This window comes from Photinus pyralis, unplaced genomic scaffold, assembly GCF_008802855.1.
Source record: "Photinus pyralis isolate 1611_PpyrPB1 unplaced genomic scaffold, Ppyr1.3 Ppyr1.4_LG4, whole genome shotgun sequence".
Classification (NCBI taxonomy): Eukaryota; Metazoa; Arthropoda; class Insecta; order Coleoptera; family Lampyridae; genus Photinus; species Photinus pyralis.
This window is the reverse complement of record NW_022170511.1, coordinates 31,074,745-31,087,938: the sequence shown is the minus strand read 5'-3', so window position 1 is coordinate 31,087,938 and position 13,194 is coordinate 31,074,745. Positions and strand designations below refer to the sequence as shown.

Here is a 13,194-nt window from a genome sequence, read left to right as displayed (position 1 = left end):
ATAGCAGATGTTGAATTGACATTTTAATAGATTTAAATGATTAGTAATATTCTCTTTTTAACCATAAGAGTGGTTAAAGTGATCTCTTTAACCGCAAGCGTAAATAAAGAAAAACAATTGATTGTGCATTCTAATAGAATGCGGAGCACGAAATAAAATGAAATTCAGACCAGAAAACAATAATGTTTCCATGGAAGCGACGGCGCACCTAAGCTTGATATTTTTGACGTCTACATTAAATGCAGAATTTTTAGAAGAGTTATATTGATTTATATGGCTTCTGATAAAAAATAAAGACGATGAACGGAAACTAACCATCTCGAGAAAGTTAATGGCGTAGCCACACCTTTCACACGATGCGATGGTTAAAACATCCCTCTATTTCTTGTATAATAAATAACTATATTGTACCTGAATCACAGTCTCCATTTTGAACACTCAAATGAGTGTGAAATCGGCTAGGAAATCGGGCATTTAATGTTTAAAAAAACGTTATTTACATAAACGTCAGCAAAATGACACATTACCAGCGAGGAAATATTGAAGTGCGGCCCCGTACGATCGTACGAGTCAAGTAGTGTCATTCTTCTCAATCATCAAGAGTAGATACTAATCTAAAAAAGGTTAGGTGGTGTAAAATTCAAATGCTTTATTTATTCCTAACCGTAAATCCTGCGTAATTTATTTTGCATAAACACTATCGTTTTTCCTTGATCTAACTAAAGTAAAGGAATGATGTACTGTACATCAAATTAACTTGGCTGTTAAAAATATTTTAATTTTATTTTGTCAATAATCAGATTCTAGAAAAAAATTGGAACACAGTGATACGGCAAATTTTGGCACCTTCAGGTAGAAATAAGAGCAAGGTGAACATTTCAGCGTGTTCGATCAAAGCACACTGGTTATTTACAAATCGTTTCCAAATACGTACCACACATATTCTCATTTAATTATTAAAACAGTTGTAAATAAATATTTAATAATGCCATCGCCAAGGCTGCATTCTATAATTATTTATTATCTAACAAATAATTACCCTTCGGTTTTAAATATAGTCTCAAGAACGTTATAGAAGCAATGTTACCTCACAAAATGGATATTTGAAGCATTTTATTTACAAAACCTTACGGTTAACGACCTGTGTTGTAAGACCGAGCCTTTAAATTATAAAACTCTACAGTTTGGTGCGTGCCAAAATTTACGGTGCATACATTTGGGTCACTTACACAAAGGATATAATCTGCTTAAGATTGCATATATTTTAAATAATTCATGCGTTAACTGAAACCCACTCCGCTATTACCGTTGCCAAGCTTTGTGCTAGGAAAATGCTCTAGTCTAGTCCCTATAATCTCCAGTAGGTCGTCCTCATTGTGGCTATGTACACAACCTTAATTTAGCTAAAGCGTATTATTTTAACCTACGTGCGACACGAACAATATTCCATGCCCTCTTAAACACGATGCACGAGTAACCAAAAACGAGACAACAAAGTTATTTATGATTAATTAATGTTACGTTCAAACATTACTGAAGGTGCTTTTACGTGTTTTTGAATGCAAAACATACTAAGCGTAATGAAGCAAAAATTTAAATAACAAATTGACTAATTATTGAATCGGTGTCGTTTAAACCTGTTCGTATAAGGATTTCCGAAATCTATTAGATAATTAGTAGAGGAGTTCGACTGAGAATTCATCGTGTTCAATTTTTTCTTATCTGACTTCCGATCTATTTAAATTTGAACTTTCATGTTTGTTGATATTTTAATTTGTTGCTTATTTCTTCGTTGCTAAATTGTGTGTAGGTAGAGATTGATAGTAATACATTCTTTTGCCTAATATAGCATTCGCATTTCCTACATCATTATAGTCAACAAATCAATGGACGTATCAAACAAATATCTAAATCCATTAAATGAAACCTGAAAGGAACTATACACTGTGTCCTAAATAAGGATGTCTATCATGGGGATCTCCGAAACCATAGAAGATACGACGATGCGCAATTAAAGAGTTATTATGATAGTTTAAGGAATACCAGAAAATTCCGATTACTTCCGAAGATATGCAAGAATTTCACGATTAGGGCGGTGCACGCAGGTGCACCATCCGGTTGAACACAACAGCTTACAAAAGTATTGTTTTTGTTGTGGGCTGTATCGTTGCATTCGTAATAAAAAATGCTACTCAATACACGGCGTACTATTTTACGGGTCATCTAAAAAAATTAAGTTGACGATGATTTTCCCTGAAACGAAACGTTGTATTGAAAATCTATCAACGTTGTCTTGTAAACGAGTTGTGTACAAAACGGCAACGTACAGGACTACACGTAATGTAACTACAAGGAACTAATTTACAATTCATAAGCAATTAAAAAAAAACTATTCTGAAAGATTGAAACTTAAGTAAACTAGCAACAAAATAACAACAAGTTAAAAAGTAATCGTAAACGATTTACATAAAGCGCATTTCCACTTGCATTCATTTCCCATTTGTAAGATGCAACTTCTGTTAAAATCGTAAAAATCTGGCCACAAATATGAAAGATAGCGTTGCACATGGGCAATCCATTTTTGACGTGCTACTTCAATTTCAGTTTATGAGAAGAATTTCATTTCAATGCTTTTCTAAATAAGAAAGTTGGAATTGCGCATGCGCAAACCTAAATTTTAAAACTAATGTTAGATTTTCCTTTGTTCCAAGCGCCTAAGTATCACATTTCACTTAAATAGTTCCATAGATAAAAAAGTTGGCACTGCGCATGCGCAAAATAAAATTTTGAAACTGGCGTTTGATTTTCCTTTATCCCAAGTGCCTATGTATCAAATTTCGTTTAAATTCTTCCATAAATAAAAAAACTTGGCACTGCGCATGCGCAAAACCAAATTTTGAAATTGGCGTTTGATTTTCCTTTATCCCAAGTGCCTATGTATCAAATTTCGTTTAAATTCTTCCATAAATAAAAAAGTTGGCACTGCGCATGCGCAAAACCAAATTTTGAAATTGCGTTTGATTTTCCTTTATCCCAAGTGCCTATGTATCAAATTTCATTCAAATACTTTTATAAGTAAAAAAGTTTGCAATTCGGTTTACAAATGGTCGAGATGCGAAAAGGGCACTGTGAATTTTGAATCGATTCGATTCAACTTTTGGCATTGCGTATTAAATGGCTAAAGCTATGCCCATATTGAATTTCATGCAATTCAGTTCATAACTAACGGAGATGTAAAAGCGATCGAACATTTCTAAACAAAGTTATCGTTCTCACGGACAGATAGATGGACAGACAGACAAAGGAACAGACGGAGAGATCAACCGGCAGGCGAGAGATAGCAATGCAAAATTATAAACGATCTCTAGGATCGTTAATAAACGGCAAAAGTGTAAAAAAATTATGGAACATGTAAAAAACGGTTTTTTGTTTTTTTTACAATAACTTTTTTTGTAAGCGGTACAGAAAAAATTCCTTCCTTGGTACAAGACTCGACACCATAAAGAACCAAATAGCGAAAAAAGTAGAACAATAGCTCTTAAGATAAAGAACTAGTAGCGTCGCAAAACGAGCGGACGGACGGACAGCCGGACGGACGGACGGACCAAGTGGCCACAATAGCGCATTTTTTTTATTTTTGTGGAAATGCGCTAAATAGTTATTTGTTTCATTAGTACAAAAAATGTCAGTTTTCGGGACGAGGAAGGTAGTTGCTGGACGACGCGTTAGCGAAGTCCAGCAACCTTCCGAGTCCCGAAAACGCATTTTTTGTACGAATAAAACATAAAATTTTTTCTCCAACCCCCTTTACTTCAAATTATATTCGAATTTAGATTCAGTCACAGTTTCACTACTAGTATAACAAGTTCTGCTTTCTTGTCCTCACGTGTCGTGCCACTCTAGTTTTTAGGTTATAACCTATTCGTTCTTATTTCTAACTTCTCACCTCTCGCGACTTTGTAGGGAGCAAATCTTGAGGTAGGATGTTCTGCCGTTTCTATAATCACTGGCGGAGTCCAATCCATGTCGCTATCAGTTTCAGTCATTTTTATTGTATACACAAATTAATAATGTTATATTTTGTATTGAAATAAACAACTTACCATACAGTTTTTTAATTAAAATTAATTGCAATTAACTTTTTCAAATTTTGAATTCAAAATGACAGATAATAGTGCAATGGGTCTGAAGTAGATGGCGTTACGCGCGACGGCGGGTTGTATGTTGTATACGTATTAAAATTACGTTCACGGAATATGTAAATTACGTTACACATGGTTTAAATAAAAATAGCGAGCGTAAATCATTTTCAATACATGTACATACGCATAGAAATCATTATTTGTATTGAATATGCAAAAATATTTGATTTGTATGTATAGAAATATCTTACAACCTGCAATGTAAAACGATGTCAATGTGACATATCTCCGTGATTGTAATTTTTTAATTGGCCGACTTTCAAGGTCAATTTCTTTTTGGTACTAGGACCAAAAGTATCCACTTTTTGTACAGTTGCCATGGTGAAAGCGATTAATCCGCAAAACGTCAATTTTACGTACCGAACACTGGCACAAAATAGCGTCTTATTCAGGTGGTTGGAGAAAAAATACATTGTAACTTTTTACAAAATCTTACTTCACATGAAATTTTAGTCAACATGAACTGTATAATTTGGTTAAATTGACATCGTGATTAAAGTTATCAAAGAAATTAAACTTAATGTCCATTTTACAACCTGACATTGTAAATTGCACTTTTATTTTATTGTAACTATACAAAACTTATTTAGTGTCACCATTTACTAAATGTTGACATTCAATCAACTTTCAGTATTGGTCAGACGTGCACAAAAATTCATTGAGAATTACTTTAACAAATAGTGAAAAATAACAAAATCTTCTTGCTAATTTAACAAAATGAGAATGTAGAAAGGATGAAAACTTGCTAATTTAACATTCTGCTGTAGTTGTAATAACGATCCTTTTAGTAAATGTGTGCTTTGTTCATAAAAACCTTGAACTGCAAATTTTGCAGATATTGTAATGCTTCATTTTACTTTATATGAGCGTGTGATAAATTAATTAGAAGCAGAAGCACGTCGGGTCCGGGCATCGGCTATCGTTTGAGGCGTGTGAATTATTGAATAGTGATTTTGTGTATTCGTTCGATTAAAAATATGGTAAGTACGTCTGTATGTACAATCGTAGGTGTTTTATGTACTTATGCGCATTTTACATCAGTAACGAAGCGTTATTTTCCTAAAGTAATTATTAATGAATAAATATGGTTTTTAAAAAGGAATTTAAGGAACGGACTAAGCACGGAAGACAAATGCAAAGATTTGTATTGGCCTGGTCAATTGTAATTAGTGCCTACTTACTTAATTTTGACTGAGTAAATAATTTACGTTATTTTTAGTTTGCCTTACAGTTCTTACTTTAAATGTAACTTATAATCTCCATTCTTTATAGGACACTGTAGCTACTATTTTGTACCATATACGTTTAAAATACAGAGATCGGTTAGAATGGGCTGCTGTACTTCCGGAAATTGATCTTATTAACTGTACAGGTGTGTATTTATTAATTCTGATATTAAAGTTTTTGTTAATTTGAAAAGTACAGAGTCGGTCGAATTAGCCCCGCCAATCAAGGGCGCCCATACTCGGGGGCAGGGGGGGGCCACGGCCCCCCCTGGCTTCCAGAATAAAAATTATGCTGCTTCTCAATAAAGAAAAAATGTTGTTATACAGTTGGTATACTCCATCTGGAATGCGAGGCGGCAGGCGGGTGAGTGTGCGTGTGTCTCTGTCCTGTGTCATGTGTGCGATGAGCGGACGCTAGACGCCACGATCCAACCTCTCTAGGGGCCTCCTGCCGAAAGTCAGGGCAAATTAAATACCATGATAAATGGGAGAAGGTACAATAACAAACGCTAGAAGGGAGAAGCAGGTTGTTCCCATGCGTGTACCCCCACCCTTCATAAATCATCTTCGTTGTTTTTTTCTCCCTCCTCCTCGAGCGGAGTGACGTGACTGTGACACTCATTAGTGCAGTGCAGCAGTGCAGAGGTGTAGTTTGGTTTTGGCGTTTGTTGCTTTGTTTTGAGAAAGAAGATACCGAACACGAACTTATTTACGTTATGAATACTGGTTTTTATTAGGTGAGTATTGAGTTATTTATATTATAAATAAAAATAGGCATTGATTTTGACGATTTCGTTGTACTTACAAAATAAAAAATTGCCGCGGTTTGCCGAGATTGTTAAATGGTATGGTACACCATGTTTTATTTTTATGATTCTTGGTGTCGCTTTCCTTCTTGCTCTTTATTACTTAAACATTTATGCCTTGTCAGCCTTGTTTTCATAATTTTTTCAATTTGTATTTAAATTATAATTAGGATCAAGGGTGTGGCAAGACTCTGGACTGGACTCGTGGTTCTGATTTACTCGTATTAATTTCAGATATGGATATAAGAAATTTCTTTGGTCGGAGAAGTAGAGGCCGCCAGGAGTCACCAAATTCTCAAGATCCGACACCGGCCAAAGTTCAGCGTTTAACACCGTCCGAATCCCCATCTACACCAGCGGTTGACTCATCAGGTCTAGGTGATCAGGATCTCCAAGCTCTTCATAGTTCAAGATCGTCCGAATCACCATCTACACCGGCTATTGACATCTCAATTGATCTCCGAGCTGTACATGATTCAAGATCGTCATTACCATCACCTTCCTTAGCTGGTGTTGAAATTCCGTTATTAAATCTTGCTCACAATGTCACCGAATTAGATGAAAATGACATCGACCCAGTGATTTCACGTTCAGCTGCTGACCAATTTGATTTGAATGGGCGGCAGCCATTGGTTGTAAATCACAGCTTTGATGTAGGTGAGTTCATGGACTCTTCAGTTCCAGAAGATGTAAAGTACCAGCTCATTACAAACCCACGTGCTCAAAACTCATCTCATGATTTTAAAAAAGACGTTGATGATGGAAGAAAACTAAAACGGCCTTTCCAGAAAAGTTGGTTTGAAAAGTACTCCTGGTTATTATATTCACCTAAGCTCAAGGGAGGTCTTTGCAAGTTTTGCACTCTTTTCAAGCCAGTTTTGAAAAGAGGGACTTTTGGTAACTTTGTAACAAGGGCTCACCATGACTACAAACATTTTCATGAAGATGCTCGAGGGCATGAAAAAAGCAGTTGGCATGTCGAGGCCACAGGAAAAGCCAAAAGCTTTTGTGAATCCATAGAACTGAAAAGAAAAAGTGTGGTTGAGCAGATAGACAGTGGGGTTTCAGAAATCGTAAATGCCAACCGCGCTAAACTTAAATCTATTCTGTCAACATTGGTATTCTGTGGAACTCATGACATACCCATTAGAGGCAAACTCTCTGATGAAGGGAATTTTAAGGATTTACTTCTGTTTCGAGTAAATTCTGGCGACAAGGTGTTGGAGGAACATTTAAATCACCACAGTGGCAAAGGAACACATCACACCGGGTACAAAATGATCTAATAAATATTTGCGGCTCTGTGATTCAAGAACAAATTGTTGGTGAGGCTAACAAATCTTTAGCATTCTCATTGCTAGCCGATGAAACTGCAGACATCAGTGGAAAAGAGCAACTGTCTGTTGGAATACGTTTTGTAGACGAAAATTCGAACTTCGCTAGTAGGGAAAGAATGGGGGTGCGCAGATCCTCTTTGACCTTGGGTTCCGCGCATATGGGCTCTATATGGATGGGGATGCGCAGATCCTGATCAGAATCCTATGGGGATTCAATGAATCCTCTGACCTACTTTTAAAATGCGAGTGGGGTCTCAGAGAATCCTGGATGACCTAGTTACAACCCATTGGGGTCTCAAATGATCCTTCCTTAACGGATGGGGTCTCAAATGATCCTTCCTTAACGGATGGGGTCTCAAATGAGCCGTTTAGCTCGGGTGGGATTTCAAGCGCTCCTAAAGTATATATTTGTTTGAAAATACGTGTAATAGTAGTAGTAATGCAAAATGAATCAGCTTGCTAAACTAATTCAAGGCGCTAAAGAGAAAGCGGAAAGTGCAGAAAAGAAAGTGTCAGAAAATAAGAAGAAGAATGAAGAGCAAATCGTGTAATTAGTGGCTCAACATGTGTATCCTTTAAATAAATCGCAAACGAAGCATGTATGGATTGCCCTATCTGCAAATCACTTGTTTTCGCCCATTGTGAAAATTAGTGGCGTTAAAAATCAATCTATTTTGTTTAATGAAAATGAATGGGCAGCATTTGTGGATCAACAGGGGGTACTTACCCATTATTTTTACTCAACGGATCCCATTTGGCAGCCAATCAAGGTAAATTCAAAGGTGATTGAGTTCATAACAATTCACGAAAGGAAGGTTATCAAAATTCGCGATGAGGGACCATCGGAGGTGTATTTAGGATGGGAAAGCGTAATGGAATTGTGGAATAAGTTGGATGTTATAAAGTATCGGCTAAAGTGTTTGTCGTCTGAAGAATTTGGACATTTCTATGGGAACTTAATCACCGGAGTTGCAGAAATAGGTGGCGATCTCAAAAACAACATCATGAGTGTTTTAGAACCCTTAATGGCGATCAACTGTAATAATGCAGCTATCATGCTAGAAGTATTGGTCTCGTTACCTGGCAAAGTGGAACTTGATGTGGAGGTGGCAAAAGTATTTAAGTAATACTCATTCGTGTAGCATGTTAGTTTAGTATTTTTTGTGTAATTGACAAAATGTGGATGTGTTACGCTGCCGAAAATTGGACGAAAGCAGTTGACGCACACACGGCCGTGGAACGTTTAGTACAAGAATTGTCAGCTTTAGTGGAGGACGCAGAACACGAAGCGGTGTACGGACTAGGTCGTTTTTGTACTGAAGAAGAGTGTAATGATCTTGTTAAAAAATATAGTCGCGGTATTAAATTGTGTAATTTATTCCTGAACGGCAAATACTGTTTAACTTGTCTGAGACGTAAACTTTGTGAAGCTGGATTGGAAGGTGCCGCAGAGGATTTGAAGCATTGGGATAATTCAGATTCCAGTGACGAGGAAAATGAAGCAGAAAACGAAGGAGAAGAAGAAGATAACGAAGAGCAAGATGAATGTTAGTTGCTTGCTGGATAATTTTGTAGAGTTAGAAAGGGATGCCTATAACAGACATTTCATATTTAGAAAAGTGTATCGTTTAAGACTAGCTAAAGTATACAAAACTGCTCAACGTGTATGTTATAAGTTTATTAATGGAAACGGTTGTTATAAATGTTTTAAAACGCAAATGTGTGTATTGGGTCTGAAAGACTTTGTAAAATGAAACGTGTTAGCTTTGACGAAACAAAAAATACAGTTCATGTAATAAGAGCTTGGTCCTTTGCTTACACAGAAGCAAGGAAAGGCCAATGGCAAACTGCTGCTTTAGATCGATATCGTTTTAAATGTAGAATTGAAAACACGGAATCTGTGTTAGAACCCATATTATGTAATCATATCAAAATGTCCCAACTGTACAATAAATAAAGTAAAAAAAATATATTTTGTTTATTTAATAAAAATTACTGCATTACATAGGTGTTATAAATGTAATAGACGTTAGATAAAGCACAATGACAAGGTGATCGTATATGATAATAGCAATTTGGTTCTAATGAAGGAAGAGCTGGTTCTTCTTCCACCTCGATAACGTCCCGCGATAGAGCTTTTCGGATAATATCCGCCTTTTCCTTTCCTTTGACGTATACGTGATCTGACGGCGATATTAAATGACGAAGTATGAGTGGAAATAGGTGAGACGGTGTATGGCCACTTTCCCATTTAATTCCATGATGGTTGTGAGTTACCCAATTAGCTTGACGTTGAAACTCGTTATCTAAGCTGCTCCAAGGAAATGGAGGCTTGAAGACAAAATAAGCCATCTGTTTTCCATTATAAATTGCAAGTTCTTTTGGCGAAAAACACTTTTTTGAAGTTTTAAAACTTTGTACATCAACTACGACCACCATTCTTGTTGTGGTATATTCGTTTCCTATGTTGGTGATTTTATATTTGTCTTACGGCTTTCGTTAATGCGTTGTACGTAAACAGCCGATCGTGTAAAATCAAGCAATACGCTGTAGTATTATTCGCTACGTTCGCATTAGTTTCAAATTCAATTCGTAATACCACCGATTTCGAGTTTAAACCCTCCTTTTGGTTTGAACAATCAATTACGATTAAAGGAGCCGAATCTTTAAATTGCTTCGGTGTAAGTAATGGTCGATTCTCTGTGCCGTAGTAAGAAGATTGAAACTTCGCGTACATGTCGTATAAAGTTGCGTATCGATTATTGCCGAAATTAATATTTAAATTATCGTAAGGATAACGTTCTGTATTGAGAAAGACTCGAATATTTTTAATATCGCAGTGATCAAATTTGCTCATATCTTTACTAACTTGTCCATCCCGATCTGTTTGTAAACCTACGATAATATATCGGGGCGTTTCTAAACTAGTTGCTGTCTTTATCGCCCACGTATGTTTATCAGTTTGTGGAAGAGCTGGGTATAGGTGCGTTTCCCAACTTCTAAACGCTATCTGCGTCTCCGATTTCTTGTCAATGTATTTGGTCAAAGCTAATTCTTCGGCCAGCGCCGGAATAATGTGAGGTACTTTCCAATAGATTTTCTCGATGTCAACATTGAGAGCTTCATCGGCAGCTGTAGATATTACGGCGTCATTATCTGTGTTACCTCGGATTAGAACAAGTTCTTGTCGTATATTTAATATGACTTTTCTGTAGTCTTCCGCAAAACCCAAGAGCATCTTTAATGGAATACAAACGTTAAAATGGCCCGTTGGACTAGTAACCGTACTATTAGCAGTAGGAAACCATCCGGAAATTTGACATCGCGTATTGTCGTTAGGGGTTAAAGAAACTAGAGCCTTCATTGTCGATGATAATCCGGCTTTAGTAAGGGAATCCACTACAATTCCGTTTATTTCGTAACGAATTTCACTAAACAAGAATGCTACACCGTTATTTACAAATCTTGCGGTAAGTGACGCCGTCCCATCTTCTCGCAGTAATTTTCCCTCAATGTAGAGATGACTTTCCGAAGGAAGAGTGCACATATCTTCTTGTATTGGAATTCTAATTTCGTCATTATTTCCAAATCTCGTAGTGTACGGTTGATGAGTATGATATTGATAGTTTATTATGCTGTTATCTACAAGCACTTTCTCATTTACGTCCAATATATTCATTGTAAAGTAGTAAAGCCGAGAGATTTTAGAAAAGCTTTGTTAACGGCTGTGAGTGGTTTGACTGTTGCACCCTTACTAATCTTCGACCGAACAACTTGAGCCTTTTTATTGTGATCGTGCTTGCACCCACATTGATTATATCGTTTAACCATGATTGGCCTTTTTAAGGTGTAACCCTATCGTAATCACTTCTCCGTTAAAATTGACAATGTCGCCGTCTTGATCAAGTATTTTAAGGGTTATACTGGTAACCGAAGAAACATTAATAGGTAAATAAATTACAGTAAGAGGTCGTTCGATTATTTTGTACCCCGCTGGCACACTTGGAAAGAACTGGTGAATTGTATGGGCTGGTACGCCATTTTTAAAGTTTCCAGTGGTAATACTGCACTCCACTAACAAAGAATTAACTTTTAAGATGTTGATGGTATTACTGGAAGTATGAGTTTCTTCTGCACTGAGAGTTTTTTTCTCGAACCCTAACAGTTCTCCTATCGAGTTTTCTATAGTAAAATCTATGGGCCGGTTCGCTTTAATAACCGACTGCATAGTGTTATTGTTAGCTTGAAGTTCGACATAATCTCCAGATGTCCTGTTTAATTGGGCATTTATGTAGTTATTTATGTCGGATATCTCGTAACATCCTGGCGGTATTGTGATCATCTGATTACCATATTTGAATTTATTATTGGTCGGTGTAACGTTGTGTATACTATTATAGGTTTCAAAGTTTGTTAGGCCCATTACATAATCGTCATCATTGAGTAAAAGCGGCGGTCGAAAGAAGGCGTTTAAAATAGATGTCGTACCAGTAAATGTCAATGTATAAGACATTGTCGTTTGACGATAATAATGTAACTGACGCAATCAGTGTGCGTTATTGTATAAAAATCGTAGCACTAAATGTCCACAATTAAAAGAATTAGGAAGTTGTATGTGATCGTAATTGTATTTAATAATGTTCCTGCTACCATCGCTTCGAAAATAGCGCACTAGCTCGTGGGGTGGTTTTACCCGTCCTATGCTATCAAAATAGGAAATACGTGTGCCAAGCTTAACATACGCTGTCCAATGTGTACCGTCGTTATTTTCATCGTCTAGGTTTACGATACCGCATTCGTCCCGATTTATTTTCTTCGGTAAGGTATTCCGCATAAAAATACCTCTAAAATGTTGTATTCCTAAATTGTTGACATATTTCGACAAATCCAAGTCTGTTAACGGACGGCGTGGTAGCTTCACTGGAAGTTTTTTTGATAGGGGTTTAAATAAAGGCCTAATCCTGTCTTGTACGGTTTTAAGTATAAACCTTTTCCTATCGCGGCGGCCTCCATCACTTCATTATGACGTTTGCTCTCCTCCAATTGTTTGGCGGCATTCCTCGTGCCATTTACTGCTCTAGCAATAGCCGCCGCTCCTCCTCCTAACGAACCAGCGGCTCCCAGTGCAGCAAACAATGGAATTAACGGTATGAATCCGCCAGTCTTAGGTATGGGTAAAATGCGCCGTTTTGGCGGTTTGACCTTTTTCTTCTTTAACGCGTTAACAGCTCGTCGAACAGTTGTATTCAGATCGTAGTGAACGTTACCACCAGTATACTTTCTAGCTAGTTGAACGCCTTTGTTAAACGAAATTGTTGCTGTGTTTCTTCTTCTTTTTTTGATGGTACGTCGTCGCGTACCCATGCCCAACGTTCTTTTACCTTTCATAATGCCTGCAACGGTAAGGGCGGCTGCTTTTTCGCCAAAAGTGGCGTTTCTCGAACGAAACCTCTCCCACGCAGCTTTTTGTAAATTTTTATCGGCCTCGTGGCGGTCACTAATATTGCTAGACCTTGAATATGCTATATCGTGATCTCTGCACGCTTCGTCTAACGGATTTATACCTCGATCACCGCGAGCCAATCGCTTGCTTAGACGAGTGCCAGGTCCGCAAAATTGGTAT

At 37.1% G+C, this 13,194-nt stretch overlaps 1 protein-coding gene across 1 annotated transcript; it reads right to left on the bottom strand.

Annotated features, from left to right (window-relative positions):
* Positions 1–10,047: 10,047 nt before the first annotated feature.
* Positions 10,048–11,250, bottom strand: LOC116169075. Its single transcript, XM_031485101.1, has one exon. The coding sequence runs from the start codon at positions 11,248–11,250 to the stop codon at positions 10,048–10,050; it is 1,203 nt and encodes a 400-aa protein (XP_031340961.1).
* Between the last annotated feature and the right edge of the window lie 1,944 nt (positions 11,251–13,194).

Bases quoted from the DNA above. Each gene is read 5' to 3' on its own strand.
- LOC116169075 (XM_031485101.1), bottom strand. From the start codon at position 11,250: ATGAATATATTGGACGTAAATGAGAAAGTGCTTGTAGATAACAGCATA.